At 44.1% G+C, this 18,952-nt stretch overlaps 1 protein-coding gene across 2 annotated transcripts in view; it reads left to right on the top strand.

The window, feature by feature from the left end:
* ASPH (aspartate beta-hydroxylase) overlaps window positions 1-18,952 on the top strand; it is a 167,610-nt gene that overhangs the window by 123,029 nt on the left and 25,629 nt on the right. For both annotated transcript variants that reach the window (XM_028147947.2, XM_028147943.2), the window contains 4 exons: window positions 1,547-1,632; window positions 6,685-6,771; window positions 10,710-10,860; window positions 13,430-13,566. In XM_028147947.2, the coding sequence (XP_028003748.2) occupies window positions 1,547-1,632; window positions 6,685-6,771; window positions 10,710-10,860; window positions 13,430-13,566 (461 nt within the window). The remainder of the gene's footprint in view (window positions 1-1,546; window positions 1,633-6,684; window positions 6,772-10,709; window positions 10,861-13,429; window positions 13,567-18,952) is intronic.

The following is an 18,952-nucleotide window of genomic DNA, read 5'->3' as shown; positions in this document are numbered from 1 at the left end:
GACCCCTAGAATTAGACATGCCTGATGCTCCAGGCAGCATGGGACAGCTCTGCCTCTCCTGTGGGGGGCCCCTCCCTGTACAAAGCTCAGGGCCTGGTGTTTGCTCCTGGGAGGAAGAAGGGGGGTGGCACTCACCCACACAAGCTTGTCCCTTCCCCCAACTCAGTAGTCAGATTCTGTGGGAGAGGAGCTAGAGGCAGAGTTTCCTGGAAACATCCCTCCTTCAGAAACCGTGCTGGTAGGAACTGAGTGTCCCCTTCCTCCTGGTAGAGGAGAGAGGGGGATATCAAGGGACGGGCCCTTTTGGAACCGCAAGGGCCACATCTGTGAAGTTAAATTTTCTGTATCTGGGAAGTTGAGAGAATAAAAGGAGACATAGGTAAAGCTCTGGGTATCGCGACTGGTTTGCTTTATGGCTGGTTTGCTTTAAGACAGCAGAGGAAATGCTAAAAACAAAAAACAAAAAAAAAAAAACACCCAAAAAACAATTCCATGCAGTCTTCTATATGGATACTTCTACATGTTCCTTCTTTGCCCTATTTTATTTGTGATTTGGATAACCAGATAATGATGGGACCATTCTCTGAAACAGGGTAAATATAAGAAAGATTTGTGAGGAATAGTGAATTCCATTTCTGACCTACTGAACATGAGATATCTGCGCCAGAAATCATAGGCACTTGGATTTATGATTTTTGTAATGCAGGAGAAAACGAACTAGTTAATTTGCAACTCAGTTTAGAAATTAAGCAGGTAAACCCCTTTAGAGTGCTGGAGACTGACCTTTGAGAGCACAAGATCCCAGGAATCGGCACAGGGCAGGAGCCACTGAGGAGAGTGGGCAACACAGAAGTCAAGGAGGGAAGAGTCAGTGTGTCAGATGCTGCAGAGGGAGCGGGTCAGGTAGGACAGGGGAAGAAAACAAATGAACGTGTCGATAAGGCCATAGGCATTATAGCTCTCAGGTAAGGAGCACTTACGATATGCCAGGCACTGTGCTGTTGTATTTGCTCAGGTACAACATCAACGTAATTCTCAAACCACTACCCACATTTATAGATTAGGGGGGAAATGAGAGTCACAAAAGTTTAGTACCAGCTTGACTCAGGTCACATAGCTAGGACGTGACATAGCTTAGACTCGGATCCCTGCCATCTGACTTAACTGCTGAGCTCCCCTTCCTTCTGGGAGACTTGCTTTTGCCCATGTGTGGGTGGAGCATTGTGGGTTGAGAGGGAGGCAGGCGTGAAGGGAGGGGAAAGAGAGGACAGCAAGTGGAAGCGGGTAGGCTGAGGTTTGCCTTGCTTGTTGGTTGGTTTGCTTTATGGTTGGTTTGCTTTAAGACAGCAGAGGCTTCTGCATTATGAAATGGTGAGAGGGGCTCAGAAGAGAGCCGGAGAGTGGAGGCGTTCAGGGAAGAGGTAGAGGCAGCGGGCAGGTGTGTGTGTGTGCGCGCGCGTGTGGAGCGGGTGACCTTGGGAAGGAGAACCCCTCCTCTTCTGTGACAAAAGTAAAATGAAAAATAAAAACCTCTGTTTTCTTTCAGTTAAGAAAAAGAAGCCTAAACTTTTAAATAAATTTGATAAGACTATTAAAGCTGAACTTGATGCTGCAGAAAAACTCCGTAAAAGGGTAGGTTGATGTTTTTGTTTTGCGCAGAAACGTGCAGTGATTAATTGTTAAATAAACCCAGGCATTACTCTTGATTTGTTTAAAAAAAAAAAATGTTCAGAGAAACAACCTTTGAATAGAGTGGGTTTTTCCCCAGCAACATCAGTTTTGCATGTGAAAGGAATCAAATGAAAAGAAAAATTGCAGCTGAGATGGCCAAATAGCAATAGAACTTACCTTCAAGCCAGCTGACTTGGGAGTCAGCCCACTCCCATCACATTCTAGTCCTGTGGCTTTGGGCAAATCACTTGGCCATTCTGAGCCCCGGTTTTAAAAAATGAGAATAATAATCATACTTCCTATTTGGTTTTTTGGTAAAGATCAAGTGAGACTAGCAGGGAAAGCATCAATACTGTCAAGTACCATGTAAGTGGAGGTTCTAATTTCATAGCACCTCAATCCAAAAGAAAAAATAGGTAAGTCCAATACTCAGGGTAGTTACTGTTGGGTTAAAAGGCATTAGGTTTCGCATTCTTCTCACTTGGGGTTAACCTCAGGCACCTCCAGTTTTCAGGGTGGCTTTTATGTTTTGCTTTGTTATCAGTTAATTTGAAATATTATTTACATTTGTTTCTAGATATTACAGTGGTGTGTTGTTGTTGGGTTTTTTGTCTGTTTTTATTTTTGTTTTTTGTTAACCTTCACCTGAGGATATTTCCCCCATGATTTTTAGAGAGAGTGTAAGGGAGGGAGAAACATCGATGTGAGAAAGACACATTGATTGGTTGCCTCCTACATGCACCCCAGCCGGGGCCCGGGAACAAACCTGCAACCCAGGTATGTGCCAACACTATAACACTGAACCACACTGGCCAAGGCTAGATATTACAGTTTTTTAAAACTGTGAATTGACACAGATGGAAGTTATTTGTAGTCATATATATATATTGAATTCAGACAGGAATGGAGAGGGAGAGAGAGATAGAAACATCAATGATAAGAGAGAATCATTGATTGGCTGCCTCCTGCATGCCCCCTATGGGGATCAAGCCTGCAACACAGCATGTGCCCTGACCGGAATCGAACCCGGGACTCTTCAGTCTCCAGGCCGACGCTCTATCCACGGAGCCAAACCGGCTAGGGCTATTTGTAGTCTTAACTCTGTCATATTCATCTAGTTATTGGGCCAGATATTTATTGTATGTAATGACATCGTCATTTAATAATCTACTTGTTCTTCATGGAAATTTCTCTTTCTCTACTCTGTACTTGAATTTATACTCAGTGTAATGCTCCGTAGTTTTCCTGTAATATCCTCTTTCTATCAGTAGACTTTGGTTGCAAGAAAGGGATCTTGGACTGTAAGTAAATAAGCAACCACAATAAAAAAAAAAAAAAAAGAAAGAAAAACAAGTAAGAAACTGACATGGGACAAGAATGTGCTTCCCACACATTTATTGGGAATGTACCAGCAAGTATGAAGGCTTCTGCATTACCCTCATTACCAGCCAATAAAAACACAGTAATATTCCAAAGAATATTGCAGTCATTGTCTGCTAAATTAACCCCATGGAATGATTTCTGAGTCCATCCTGTTCAACTCTATAAAATGAAGCCATCTACTATTGTTAGGAAATTTGCATTTCTTAATAGAAGTGAAGCAGGAATCCTCTTTTTCTATCACCTTGTTTGGCATTCTCCACTTCCTCTGTATTAAATGCCATCTATGCACATGTGGAGTGCCTGTTAATAGGTGACTTTGGGGATAAAGAACAAACAGCTTTAGAGAGGATTTGGATGTAATTATAATGCATGGTGACGGCTCAGTTATCAAGGGGCAAATAGGTCAGGGGGACATAAATGTGCTGGAACAATCCATGGAGTATCCTCTGATTTTTGTTTATTTGGAGAAATTATGATGCTTTCCTTAAGGAGCACCCTGTATCTATAACAGAATAAATAAAGGAGGAAGAAGTGGCCACGTAGGCTATTCTTGCTTCTGAAACAGCGAGGAGCCAAATTATTGACTGAATCATCAATTATTGACTAAGTCTTTTAGGGTTGTTTTATAGCTGGCATTTTCAAACTAGAGGCCCGATGCACAAAATTCGTGCAAGAGTAGGCCTTTCTTCCCCTGGCTGCGGGCACCAGCTTCCCTCTGGCACCCGGGACCCGGGCTTCTCTCACAGCCCTGGCTTCATCCGGAAGGTCATCCAGAAGGACGTCCAGTCTAATTAGCATATTATGCTTTTATTATAGATGATACAACGGACTCCACTGGAAGAGCAGGGTCCCAGCTGCAGGGTTGTGAGAGAATTGCCTTGCAGCCACAGGCAGCTAATGCAGGATACTTAGAAAAGAGTCACAGAGAAGAAGATACTTAACATGAATTCTTCATTCCTTAAAATCACTCACAGAAGAAATAGAGCAGTGGTTTTAAAAATGAACTGTTATCCAAAATATACAAAGAACTCGTAGAATTAAACAATAAGAAAACAAATAATGATTAAAAAAAAAAAACAGATCTTAACAGACACCTCTCCAGATGACAAGCATAAGATGCTCCAAGTCACATGTTATCAGGGAAATGAAAATTAAAACACCAATGAGATACCACTGCACACCCATTAGATTGGCCAAACTGATCACTGACACCAAATGCTGACAAAGTCGTGGAACATCAGGAGCTTTCATTTACTGCTGATAAGAATGCAGAAGAGCACAGCGCCTTTGGAAGACAGTTCTGTGGTTTCTTACAAAGTAAACATACTCGTATCGTATAATCCAGGAAGCCTGCTCTTTGATATTTATTTACCCAAAGGAGTTTAAAGCTTACATGCACATAAAAACCTGTACATGGATGTTTATAGCAGCTTAGTGCATAACTGCCAAAACTTGGAAGCAACCAAAATGTTCTTTAGTAGGTGAATGGATAAATTAACTGTGTTACATCGAGACAATGAAATAATACTCAACACTAAAAAAAAAAAAAAAAAAAAGGAATATCAAGCCATGAAAAGACATGGAGGAACCTTAGATGCATATTAAGTGAAAAAAGCTAATCTGAAAAGGCTGGCTACTGTATGATTCCGATTGTATGACTTTCTGGAAAAGGCAAAACTATGGAGACAGTAAAAGGATCAGTGGTTTCCAGGGGTGAGTGGCAGGCAGGGGAGAGGGGAGAGGCATGAATAGGCAACTCGTAGAAAAATGGTAGGGCTGTGAAACTACTCTGCATGATACTATAATGGTGGATACAGACCGTGTGCATTTATCTTTTAATCTAAACCCCTAGAATGTGCAACACCAACAGTGAACCCTAAGGTACATCCTGGACTTTGGGGGGTGATGCCGTGTCAGTGTAGGTTCATTGGTGGTAACCAGTGTGCCCCTCAGGTGCAGGGTGTTGATCTGTGCTTATCTTGGGCTCCGGGGCATATGTGAAGTCTCTATATTCTCTCCTCTCTGTTTTGCTGTGAACCTAATACTGCTCAAAAAAATTAATACTGTGAGAGGGAGAGCAGATTTTAAATAGTGATACAATTACTTCTGACAATAAATATAACTTAGAGAATGTGATCCTGGCTTGATTTAGCGCTACATCCAAGTCCTCATTTACTCTGCATTAACCTGCCTGTCTTATCAGGTAAGAGACTAATCTGGGATGCTCCCCATTATCTTGTGCTGGCACACACGTCCTTCACACAGCACAGTAACGATCATCATCATCATAATAACGACAATAACAATAATAACAGGTGACATTGTTCAGTGCTTTCTGTGTTTGTAGACATATAGGCTTGTCTACAAGCACTCCGTATGTTTTCGGATTTGGCCTTGACAGCAGCCCCACAAGGTAGTCAAGGGCCTTCACGATCCCCATTGAACAGATGAGGCACGCAAGGCAAAGTCATCAGCTACCTGTCTTAGGTCACACACCTTCCAAGTGACTCTCACCCGTCAGCCTGGCTCCGGGCCTGCTCTCAGAGCCACCGCACTGTGCTCCTATTTCTCACCAGCCCTCAGTGCCACTGATGGCCTGTGAGAGGGTAAAGGAACCCTCCTTCCACGATGTCTGGGTAAAGGAATGATTGTGAGGAACTGTAGCAGGCAAGCTGTCTTCTGGAAGTAGGTGGAAGTAGCAGTTGGTGGGCCGTACAGTTTGCTTTGCACAGCCACACTGTGAGGTGTGAGAACCCACTCAGTGAGGGGCAAACACACAGAAACCACAGTGAGGTTGCATTTACATGTGGACTGAATGGATTTATCCATTTATAGGCAGCTGAGCGTCTGGGAAAGTTGAACTCTGCCTCTATCCCGTGGCTCCAAATATCCTAGACCTGCTGCTTCTGTTAGATGCCAGGACATGTGTGTGTGACCCTGTGGAACGGTGCTGATGGAGTGGGATGGGGAGAGGGCTCCTCGGCCCTGGGCCAAGACCCTCACCTGTGTACCTGCTGCGCATCCTCTGTTCCTTTCTCTGCGGTGGTGGTCAGAGACCTATCGCGGGTGCTCGGCCCGTCTCCTTAAGGACCCATGTGAGCCCTGGGAGAGGTCCCATGACACAGAGGCAGCAAGGCACTGCAGGCAGCCAGATGGGCCAAATCAGCCCTGATGTCCAATGGGTGACCGGAACCACGGTCACCTGGCCCTCGCATCCTGCATCCTTATGCCCCGCCATTTTCCCAGGTGCTTCCGACTTCTCATCACAGACCCAAGACAGTCTAGCTGCCAGCAGTATTTTCCCCCAACTTAAAACCTAAATATTTTCTTTAAGAATGCATGTAGGAAACAGATAGAGGGAAAATGCAATTTCTTTTAAAGAAGACTCATATTACATTTGTCATGTTTCTTTCCGTCTTTTAAGAGATAAAGTATATTTATGTGCATTTCTAGTTTTATGTTTCCAAAATACAGTTAATGTTTTAAAAATCTTAGATAAAACTGACTTTTAAACTCAGAATGGAGTCCAGGAAATGTTGACAGAATTACTTGGTGAATATTTAATAACTGTATTGAACAGCATTGTGCATTTGAATTTATTGTGTTTATGTAATGATCTCTTCCTAACAGGGAAAAATTGAGGAAGCAGTGACTGCATTTGAAGAACTAATTCGTAAATACCCCCAGAGTCCACGGGCGAGATATGGGAAGGCACAGGTATTTTAGAACCCTTCAACTTAGATAATTGTGGGTGATGTCCTTGTGTTCTGTATAATTGGATTTCTGGTCGCCCACTATTTGCATTTTCTTTTTCCCTTCTAACTTTTATACAGAATCAATTTCTCATGCATATGCACAAACTCAAGCAAGAAATACTGTTTTAAATAAGACAATTAATTATTGCTGCTGTGTAAAGCTGAATTTAGAAACATTTCTTCCCCCCCTTCCTTCACCCCTGCTTCCTTCAAGCGCCCCCCCTCTCCCCCCCCAGTATGGCATCTCTGTGATTTTGAAATGAAAATGAAGAATAACACTTTGGTCATTGATTTCCCATCACCCTTCCATTCCATCCCATTTAGACCCACCATATAATTTTCACATTAGGCTCCTGAGAGCTTTTAAGAACCTCAGTTTTATAATGAGAGGTTGCAAGTGTGCTTAGGAAAGACTTTCAAACTATAAAAGGGAATATACTTATGTTCTCTATAGTTTCTTCCAGTTGGCTTCTTTCTCTCCAGCTCCCTCCCCGCTGTCTCCCGCGCCCACCGTCTCCGTTCCTATCGGACTTTCTCCATCGTTCAGCTCCTCATTCCGTGCAGCTTTCCCACCTTCACCTGTAGCTGCATAACCCCGCAGTGCCACACCCTGTTTGGGCGCTGCGATTGTCACGGGCTCTCCAGAGGTCTCTGTCCTGGTGGGTCTTGTATTCCAGTGGAAGACATTTTAAAAGTTACTCAAATTATTTAGTGAAAACCCACGATATGCCAGGCCCTGTTTAGGCACTGCAAGATGCAGCTGTCAACAGAACATGGATGCTTATTGTAACGGCAGAGACAGTGCATGAGACAAATGTGTAAATGTATACGCCTGCTAGTGGTGAGTGCTAAGGAGAAACAGCATAACGCAGAGAACAGCACTGGACGTGCGAGGAGATGAAATATGGGATAGGGGGCAGGGAAGGCTCTCCCGAAGAGGTGACATTTGAGCAAAGCCCTGAAGGTCTTTATAAATACTAAATGTATATTCGGAGAATATTACAAAGTGTTAAAAATCAATATTAGATCCTCTGACATAATACATGCCATAAGAAAAGAAGGGAATGGGATAAAGAGCGCACCTGTTAAGATTTGGGGGCTGCAGGTCATGTGACAGGGCAGGCAGCACTTCAGATCAGGTGATCAGAAAAGGCCTCGCTAGGGAGGGACAAGTGGCTGAGAGGAGACAAGGTTGTGGAAGGAGCTGACGGGACAGAGGGAGCAGCAGGGCAAAGGCTGTGGTGCAGGGAGGCATACACTCTAGGACAGAACGGAGGGCTGCGGAGGGACAGTGAAGTGGGACAGGTGAGGCCAGGGCCTCACGGGTTGCATCTTCTATGCACTTGGGAAGCCACAGGAGGGTTTATTGGAGGGCTTTTGCATGGATGTGACTCTATTTTCCTTTTTCATAAACTTTGTTGTGGTTGCTGGGTGGAGAATGGATGATGAAGGCAAACACAGAAGCAAGAATAGGAGACTATTGCAGGTGCACTGGAGATGCCGTGGCTCAGACTGTGGTCATGGCCGTGGAGATGGGGAGCTGGGCTGAGGGCAGAGCTGGAAGGACTTGATGGGTTTAGCTGTAAGGTCACAGAAAGAGGGGATTCCAGGATGAGCCTGGGTTTCTGGTTTGGCCAGCTGAGGAGAGGATAGAGGAAGATTGGTAGAGGGACAGGCTTGGGGTGGTACAAAATAAAAAATTTGATTTTGGTCCTGCTAAGTTTGTGATGCCTGTTAGACAGTCAAGTGGGCGTGTTAAGTAGAACCCTGGATTCATGGAGTCTAGAACTCAGGGTGAAAGCCAGGGCTGACATACACGTGTCGGGCAGTGAAGGCCCTACCTGGTAGCTGGAGATTGATTCTCAGCCCTGCTGGGAAACAGCAGGTGCAGAGCTACCAAAATACTCCAGACACAGAGGAGCTAGCAGCACCCCGCCGGAGGGAGGGAGGGCAGTGACTGATGTGTGACACTCACACAGGAATTCACACATTCATGGACAAAACAAGTATGTTTTGCTCTGAACTAAAGGTGGCGACCACTCAAGATCCAGACGCTCAAATTCTTCTTACCATTGAAAATGTATCAGTTAAAGTTTAATGAATTAAGGTTATCAAAAATTAATGCAAATAAATTCCTCTTGTCCACGTTACCTACCAGGTTTAGCAGATAGCAGCTGTATCCTTTTTGTAAATGAATCTGGTCAGTAATCCTGCCAAATTGCCAAACTGTATTGCTGTTCAACCAGAGGAGATGTGTTTCCTGAAGCTCATGACCATTGAAATAAGTGATGTCACTGATATTGATAGTCATTTGGTTGAGGAAAGCATATTAACTAGGGAGAAGATTGGTGCAAATGATAATTAAATTATGGCAGGAATGCTGTGTGATTTAGAATGTTTCTCAATATGTAGTATTAATTATGGATACCAAAATCCAAATAAATGCACGAATTTTTACACGTGGTGATTGCTATATTTGCATCCACATGTAACAGTAGGAATTTGAGATTTAGGCCTCAGGCAAATTTTTTTTAATCTCTAAGCTATTATGCTATAAGGTGTTACTGATATTTATGTATTGTGACATAATGTAAATTTTAGGCATGTTAAATTACATTTTAATAGAATAATTTAAAGGAACTTTCAAATGCATAGGAATTTTAAAAACAAAAGTTCAACGGAAGCTAGATTTTTTTTTTTTAATTCTTACCAAGGACATGGTCAGAGTAAGGAAGGAGGATGGGGAGAGAGAGAGGGAGAGAGAGACGGGGGAGCGGGAGCGGGAGGGAGAGAGACAGGGAGAAACATCCTTGTGAGAGAGAAACATCAATCTGTTGCCTGGCAACCTTTTGGTGCACAAGAAGATGCTTAACCAACTGAGCCACTCCGGCCTGAATAAATGATGACTTTTTCATTCTTCATTAGCAGATTATATAATTACTTTAGCACATCCCAACAAATTTTAAAAGCTTGGCAATATTAAGTTAAATACAAATTACAGTATGAATCATTTCTGAAATAGCAATCCCATTCTTTGGGTCACTGTGAAAATAAATTTTGACTACGTTCTCTGAACATCAGACACCAAATCTTAGGTTATAAACTCAGTTCCCATTATTCTCTTACACGAACCATTAATGTCTCTGAGGCAGATAATGACACATCTCCTAGGAAAGTTAGATGGGTTGAGTCACTAAAAGGCTTTACAATGGCAATGCCCTGGAACCAGTGTTCAGTTCCCTGTGCGTGGAACAGAGCCTGACTCCCAGAAAATAGCTGTGGAATGAATGAATGAATGAATGAATGAATGAATGAACTGATGGAAGACCAGGAATAGTGGACCGGAGACCTGTCTGTATAATGTTAGTATACAACATGATATAAATCACCATCAATCCTAGTATATATTAGTCTCGTTTTCTTTTTTTTTTTTCTTCCTTTTTTTAAAATATATTTTATTGATTTTTTTACAGAGAGGAAGGGAGAGGGATAGAGAGTCAGAAACATCGATGAGAGAGAAACATCGACCAGCTGCCTCCTGCACACCCCGCGCCGGGGATGTGCCCGCAACCAATGTACATGCCCTTGACCGGAATCGAACCTGGGACCTTTCAGTCCGCAGACCGACGCTCTATCCACTGAGCCAAACCGGTTTCGGCTCGTTTTCTTTTTATATTCTTTCTTGCCTGTAGCTTAATAGCTAACTTTTCTTCATATTATTAAAATAACATGTTGTATTGCTTTCCTTTGTTTATTTTTTATTTCTTGATAAAGAGAAAACTTTAACCTGTCTTGAATTATTTTTAAAGCCCATACAAAAGTTCACTTCTCATGAGTATCTTGGGTGATTATAAGTATTCCTTGTCACGGGACATGTATTCAGTGTGGGACTTCCTTTAGTGTGAAGACGATTTGGCTGAGAAGAGGAGGAGCAATGAGGTGCTGCGCAGGGCCATCGAGACCTACCAAGAGGTGGCCAGCCTGCCCGAGGTCCCCGCCGACCTGGTGAAGCTGAGTTTGAAGCGGCGGTCAGACAGACAACAATTTCTAGGTGAGATGGAAGAAGAGAAGTTAATTCAGTCACATAGGCCATGCTTTTACCTTGCTGAGCCTGGGTGCTCTTAGAAGAATCTAGTTACATGGAAGGAAACCTGATTCCCAGAACTAATTTCGGATCATTTACCCGACTGTTTCTTAGACTGAAATAGAAATCCCAACCTTGATCGTTACAAAGATGCCGATGCTATTTTTACCGCCCCTCCCTCCTCACCCCACCCCACCCATTTTAAAACGGAGGTCAATCGGAGGCTAAGAGGCTGAATAATTTGCCTAAGGAGTTATCGCTAATAAATGAATAGGTCTAGAATAAAAATCTCTTGCTGTCACGCCAAATCTCTTCTCTCTTAAACTAGAACAGCCTGATGCATGAAGGTTAAAATGATCAGTGGGGCCATTTTTGTAGAGGAATATTAAGAGTTTTAGGCACTCTAAAATTTTCCTTGTAAGGTTTGACTCTATAGTAAGGAAAACTTTAGAAAAAATTTTTTTTTTTTAAATCACGAAGTGCTTTGAAAAGAGCAGCATAAAGCATATTCTCTGCGTGACCCAGGCTCCCGGAGCCGAGGCAGTAAGACTGGCTGTAACCTCCCTTCATTATTGCCAGGCTGTGGTCCTCTCCCTCCTAACATGTAAACCGGGAAGGAAGAACCTCAGTCCATGCTAAGGTGGGTGCTAGGCTGGCTGGGTCACTTACATGAACGAATTATCGACGCCACTAGGAGAGGCTCATATAAGTAATATTCAAGACAAAATGACCCTTTTATCAGCTGCTGAGGGGTGGAATTAAAGGTCGTATGTCCCTTTGGTAGATGACAAAAATCTCTGATAGAAGGTGATCCAGGTGATGATTAAAAACAGAAGGACTGGTCAATTAAACTTACATTCCTAAAGATCCGTTCAGGGGAAGAAAAGAATACGACACACACACAGGTGGAGGAGGCAAGGCTGGGACTCAGGTGGAGGCACTCGTGTTGGGTGCCACGTCAGTGTGACTGAGCTGTCCTCTTGCCTCAGACTCCAGTATGGCATTGGTTACTGATTTGCTCCTTACATTTTTGATGTTTTGTTCATCATAGATTTTTACATTAATTTTGATATTTTAAAAGAAATACATAAAAATCACTCCTCTAGATTACTGAATTCGGGGCACCCTCTTGAACTTTGGTGCCTCACCTGCCTTATGCTAGTCCCAGCCCTGGGGGAGAGAGGGCCTAGGAATAAAGCTAGCCCTCTTCCACGGCAGTCTTTCTTAGTCTCTTCCCCTGAGTGAGAAGGAGGCTCTGTGAGGAGGGACTGTGGCAGAAGATGTCAGTGAAGGGGATGCAGGGGCGAAGTTCACCCCCAGTGGAATAGGGTGCCACGATGCAGAGTGGAAGGAATGCGGGGAGGGTGGCAGCAGGAGGGATTTTCACCTCGGGCTTTATAGTGATTAATAGGGGAAGTTCAGAAACAGAAGAAATGTGTGACATTAGTCTGGGCTGTTGGGGGACAGGAAGGATACTGAGTCAGACTTGTCAGTGAAAGAATGAATAGCTGAGCAAACCCATCCCAGCTTGGCCAGCAATGGGGAGCCAGCCTCGGACAGATTGGTGATGTTTTGTGCCCAATGTTTTATCTGCTGGTGGGGCATTAGCTATTGATGGTCCTAAATGCTCGTGGCTAATATTCAGTTTGTGAGCACCTGAGCCCTTTAGGTAATTAAGTGTGTCATGTATACTAGTCTTATTTTGCACATTTTCTCATACTCAGTGTGTCTTCCCAACTTCAGCAAGAAGTAATGCCAATTGGCCCCAGAAATTTTTAATTGCCGTCAGATGGCCTTAAAAATGAATTGAAGCTAGGGTTTCCATGACTCACGCATGCGTAGCATCCTGTCGTCCAGCAGAGGGTCCCATAACACTGGATGATGTCTCCTTTGCTGAGTGAATAGGTCCTCACCTGGAGATGAAGACACTCGTCATTGGAAACAATGTCAGCAGGGTACCTCCGGGCCTCTTCAAGCTCCACACAGGATGCTAGACCCCAAAATCAGTTAGATTTTTAACTTGTTCTCTATTCATAATTTTAAAGTTAATCGTAATAAACAAAAAAATCTCAGTAAAACTTTCTTTTACAAGGAATTGGTAACGGAAACTTTCTTAAGACTGAATTTGATATAAAAAAGCAAATGTTAATGAAATTAGGAAATAGGAAGGTCTTTGTTGTTCCTTTTTTATTAAATTTATTGGGGGAACATTGGTTAATATGATATAGGTTTCAGGTGAGGGTTTCTATGTTATGATATATGGTGACAGGAGAAGATTTGAGTTTGGGTGGTGGGCACACAAGGATGTCTTTAGAGTGTTTATAATCAGTATTATATTTAGTTTCTATAGGAGATACTGTTGCAACTGCATGATGAAATCCTAATAGGTACTTAGCCATCCATATATAAGAGTCGGATTTAAGCTGGTCTTCCAGCTCCAGTGAATAGTCTGTCTTGATTTTAGTCTCACTATAAAAGTGTACATAATCTGTTTTTATTTCTATTGGATTTTTTTTTTCTCTTCCCACCAAATCAGGTCACATGAGAGGCTCTCTTGCTACACTTCAGAAATTAGTTCAACTATTTCCTGATGACACTTCCTTAAAGAATGACCTCGGAGTGGGTTACCTGCTGATGGGAGATAATGAGAATGCCAAGAAGGTTTATGAAAAGGTGAGCAAGCAGCAGTCTTCTGTTAAGTACATCAAATTATTTTGAACATGATGTTCTAACGTTATTTGTAAATTACATTTAATACACCCAATCTCTCATTCTCTTTATTTTAAACTAGGGGCCCAGTGCATGAATTCATGCACCTTGAAAGGAACTGTGGGCCGCGAGGCTGCAGTGGGCACAGGGGCGGGTCTTGGCCCATCCTCTGTGCCCCCACCGTGGCTCCCGATACCCTGTCTGCCGGCAGCCCCGCTCCCACCGCCACTGCTCCCACGCACTGACGGCACAGGCCCCGCTTGCACCTGCTGCCGGCACGGAGCGATTGGGGCCAGCACCAGTATCAGGTGCGAGTGGGGCCGGCGCTGTCAGTGGGTGCGAGCGGCGGCTGCTACTGCCCCGGTCACCCCTCAGGAGCAGGGGAGGTGGAGAAGCCCTCAGGGACAATTGGGCAGCAGCATCGCACCCGCTGACAGCGCCGAGCGATCTGGGGCTAGCGCCAGGCACCGGCAGCGGGTGTGAGCACCAGCAGCGGGTGTGAGCGGCAGCGCTGGCTGCAGGTGCAAGTGGGGCTGGTGCTGGCGGTGGGTGCAAAAGGTGGCTGCTGGCCCTGACCATCCCTCAGGAGCAGGGGAGGTGGAGAAGCCCACAGGGGCGATCGGGGCTGGCAGCCGCCACTTGCACCCACTGACGGCACTGAGTGATCGGGACCAGCACTGGCTGTGGGTGCGTGTGGGGCCGGTGCCGACAGCATGTGCAAGCGTCCGGTGGGACTGTGGCGCACAGGGGCGCCGAACAATTGGGGCCAGCACCAGGCGCTGGCAGCAGTTGCGAGCAGGGCTGGTGCTGGCAGCAGGTGTGAGTGCCCAGCGGGACCACGGCACACGGGAGCAAAGAATTTTCAGTAACCACCAGAGGCTTGCCCTGATGACAGCAACTGGTGCCCAGCCTTGGTCTGGCACCCCTGCTCACCTGCCCCACCGTCCCGCCATGGCCGATGCCCACCATGTTCCGTGCTCTGCTGCCTGCTGCTGATGCCCGCCATGTTCCACGCACGCCCCCTGGTGGTCAGCGCACGTCATAGCGACTGGTTGTTCCGTTCTGCAGTTCGGTCTATTTGCATATTAGGGTTTTATATATATAAAGTTAAATGGCATGTATTATGATAGTTGACATCTTCTTAGTATTGTTTTCACATCATCTTTTTCCCCTTGATCAGAAGATTTTAGAGTTTAGTTGACACTTGGTACATCAAAACCTTCAACCTATAATTGTGGTACTTTCAAACTTCATCTTTATTGGTCCACAAACAGCCTTTCTAAAAGTGTGCTCTATGCTGGAAGAGGAACTGAAGTGTTTCGGGCTACAGAGCATGAATTTCTTGGGCATGTAATGCCGGTGCTCTTGATCCAGCATCTAGAAGGGTTCAGAAATCTGGAGAAGGTGCTGTGCATAAATTAATAAAGAGTCCAGAGACGAAACATAATTTTGAAAGGCATTTGGGGGCCAGAAGAGCTTGGCTAAAGAAACCAAGTTCTCCTTGTCTCAGGACCCCTTGCTTTTTATTAACACAAATTGTCCTAAGGCAAGGTAAATATACACTTCAAAGGCCAGGGTTTAGTACACAAATCCATTGTCAGATTATCAGGTTTGGGAGAAACTGCCTTTGGCTGTTCAGATGTTTGGCCAGTAGGAGGCAATAACATGTAGATTAAGATGCCCTCAGCTGTCTGGCAGCAAGCAATCATTTTATGCATCCTTTTCAGGTTTGGAGAAATGCCGTCAGCCACCTCCAGATGATTCAGCTCTGCTGACATACTGGAATTGGCTTCTGGCAGGCATGTGGAGTAAATGACTCACCTCTCAGAGGGCACTGACTCTGTTCCTCTAGCAACGATGCCTTTGAAAGGATTTCTACCTTGTAATGGACGTTTTCATAAATAACCTCTAGGTCACAAGTAACTCTAAAATCTAGAAAACTGTGACTCCTTTAAGCAATCAGGGAGTTCACTTGGTATGGAGTAAACAGGATACCCAACGAGCTCTGAAGCTGGGGAAAGTTAATGTCTCAGTAAGAGAGGTGAACACATCTGTCTGTGGGTTTCCAGCTGGTGCTCTTTACATCAAAACGCTACTCTTCAGGGATAGTCAGTAGGATTTCTTCTGTTTTTAAAATGCTGGCAAGTGCAGTGTAGTGAGTTCAGCCCCAGTCTGGGGACTGGTCCACTCATAAAGTGGTGCTTTCTTCCTTTTATTGCTGTCAATGCTTCATTGAAAATCATTGAATTTCAGAGCCGTTGTCTTTTCACCCTTATCATATTTTTTTTTCTACCTGAGAGGACATAAATAAGACCTTTGCTTTTTATAGCATCTTGAGTATCTACGCAAAGTGGATTGATCCTGCATCCACTAACATACCTGGTCCACATCATAGAACACGTCCGTCCATGTGGGGCATTGTATTTGCAAATGGCCTAAACATGACACTGAGTGCCCTGGTTGGTTAGGGGATGCATGCTGCATCTCAAAGATTCAGAATTGTATGAATGTAAGAATTGTCAAACTATATCCAATATGCCCATTGTTCTGCCACTGCCAGCGGCCATTATATAAGATGGAATTATAGAATTCATCCCTCCCTCCCTCCTTCCCTCCCTCCCTCCCTCCCTCCCTCCCTCCCCCCCCTCCCCCTCCCATCCTTCCTTCCTTTCTAAAATCATGATCAAGTATTGGCTGAGTTCTAAGCATATGTGAAGTTTAGTCAGGATCTGAAAACATACCAGTTTCTCTCACCCACTACGGATTTCTCCTTCCTTACCTTTTCAAAATCTTCCTTGAATGCATTCACTTTTTTTTTTTACTTGATACTAAATCTGATACTTAAACATTTTACTTCATCTTGAAAAAATAAAATTCCCCTGCTGTTGTTTATACATTTGAAATCATAATCCCATCTGAATAAGCACAACAGGATGCAGAAAGTCTAAACTGTAGTTGTCTAATACAATTGAGTGGGTTCCTTTTTAAAGACATATTAATAGACTGAAAATACATGTGCGGTTTGCCTTTTATTTCTTCTTTCACTTCAGAGTTAATAAGCTGTGTCTAATGGATTCTCTTTCCTTAACCACAGTTTATCCTGATACGTTATGGCTCAGTCAAAGATCATTTCCAGAAAAGTGATAGTGTAATTGTCTATTTTTTCATGTTGATTTTTATCTTTGAGTAAATTTATACTTTTTCCTTTTCTGGGTTTTTGTTGCATTTAGTTTCAACAAAGACCAACTTTAAAATGGTTAGATTTAGGTTGTTCACAGCTGCAGCTCTTGGAGATGCTCCTTTGTCTCCTCCCTCCTCCCTCCATGTCACCCCAGTAACCCCCTAAATTCTTCCTACTCAGGGATCGCTTTGCTTATTCAATACATCTTTATGTAAGCTGCCACAGTAGCCTGGGAAATGGTAGCTAGTGGTACAAACACAGCATATCCTCATAGGGTCTACAATCCGGTACTCAATCACTAATTCCTCTTTACTTTCTGAATATCTTTCAAATTCCCTCCATTTTAAACAGTTTTATCCTGTTTATCCGCATTTATCCATACCAGTCACAGATCTGACCATCCATCCTTGGCTTAACTCTTTAGTGGTTCCCATTACCCAAGCAGTGGTCTTGTGTAACATTCCAGTGTAAAATATTCAAGCAGCCCTCACCGGTTTGGCTCAGTCAATAGAGCGTCAGCCTGTGGGCTGAAGGGTCTCAGGTTCGATTCCAGTCAAGGGCACATGCCCGGGTTGCGGGCTCGATCCCCAGTGTGGGGCATGCAGGAGGCAGCTGATCAATGATTCTCTCTCATGATTGATGTTTCTATCTCTCTCTCCCTTCCTCTCTGAAATCAATTAAAAAATATCCAAGCAAATACCTGCGAAATGCATGTGCATGTGTGTTTGTACTAATTTATGATGGACGTTGTAAAAGCTAATCCAAAATACGTTTTAAGATGAAATAATATTTTGATATTTTTAAAACTTTATTTAACTGCCAACAATATTTTCATTCTCCCTGAAAAAAAATATTTTCAGTAATATCAGTGTGTAATGCTATTATGATTATATGATTTTTAAATTTCTGGTAATGTCATGCACAGTTTGTACTGTGACTAGAAATGTCAGCTATGCCATTTTTTGGTTGTGTGTGTGTGTGTGTAAAGAGAGAAATGAGAGAGAGAATTTGTGTTATATTAGTATTAACATCAGTCTGGGATTCTTAGAGATCTTATAGAGCCACTTGTCCTTTTCTGAGAGTTTGTTGATTACAGCTGGATAATACAGCCTGCACATCCCTCATGCACCCGCCTGTGAACTGCAGCGAGCACAGAGGGTGATCATAGCGAAGCAATCAGGGAGGCAGCCTCCGCCCAGCCTCCCCTCTCGATCGCATGTGTTTCAGTGGGACGTGGGACTCTGCCATGCAGATGAGAGGAGAGCCCTGGAGCCTGCTGCATACTAAATGGTACATTTCCAAGACAGGCAAACAGAAGCCTTTTAATTTTCTGCTCCCCGGTAGATTATCTTGATCATGCAACTAAACAGGAGCTTTTGTGATCTGCCTTCTGCCCTCTATCCCCCATGCTCCCTTTCCCTGATGAACTCCTATTCATCCCTAAACACCTTCCACATATGGCCCAGCCACACCCACCCCAGAGGGAGCTAGGTGCCCCTCCCCTATACTCCCTGCATGCCTCCTGCTTATCGCTATAGTTACACTTACCACATTGCCTACCATTGTCTGCTTATGGGTCCATCTCCCTGCCTTGACTGAGAGCTCCCTGATAAAGCGAGTGTATCTCATTTATGTGTATATGTCTGGAGCCTAGAAGAGGTCTGTGTGTTCGACAATATCTAGTAAAGGAGTACCTTTGCCAATTACTTGAGATGACAGTTGTGTGTCTAGAGCCGTGGTCGGCAAACTGCGGCTCGCGAGCCACATGCGGCTCTTTGGCCCCTTGAGTGTGGCTCTTCCACAAAATACCACGGCCTGGGCGAGTCTATTTTGAAGAAGTGGCGTTAGAAGAAGTTTAAGTTTAAAAAATTTGGCTCTCAAAAGAAATGTCAATCGTTGTCCTGTTGATACTTGGCTCTGTTGACTAATGAGTTTGCCGACCACTGGTCTAGAGCAAGCAGAAATGTCATCTGTGTGGCTGTGCTTCGTATAATAATCCCTTCAGAGTTATGCTACCGGAAACACGATCGGCCTCCATCCGGTTCAATTCCAGGGGCATTTGTTGAGCTCTTCCTCAGCATCCAGCCTGGTAACAGGTGCTGGGAAGGTGCAGCCACAGAGCTCTCGTTGGGGAGGAAAGCAGCATGCACCCATCCGCTCAGTCAGTGC

The sequence above is a fragment of the Eptesicus fuscus genome, chromosome 19, assembly GCF_027574615.1.
Source record: "Eptesicus fuscus isolate TK198812 chromosome 19, DD_ASM_mEF_20220401, whole genome shotgun sequence".
In the NCBI taxonomy this organism is placed as follows: Eukaryota; Metazoa; Chordata; class Mammalia; order Chiroptera; family Vespertilionidae; genus Eptesicus; species Eptesicus fuscus.
This window is presented reverse-complemented; position numbering and strand designations above follow the sequence as displayed.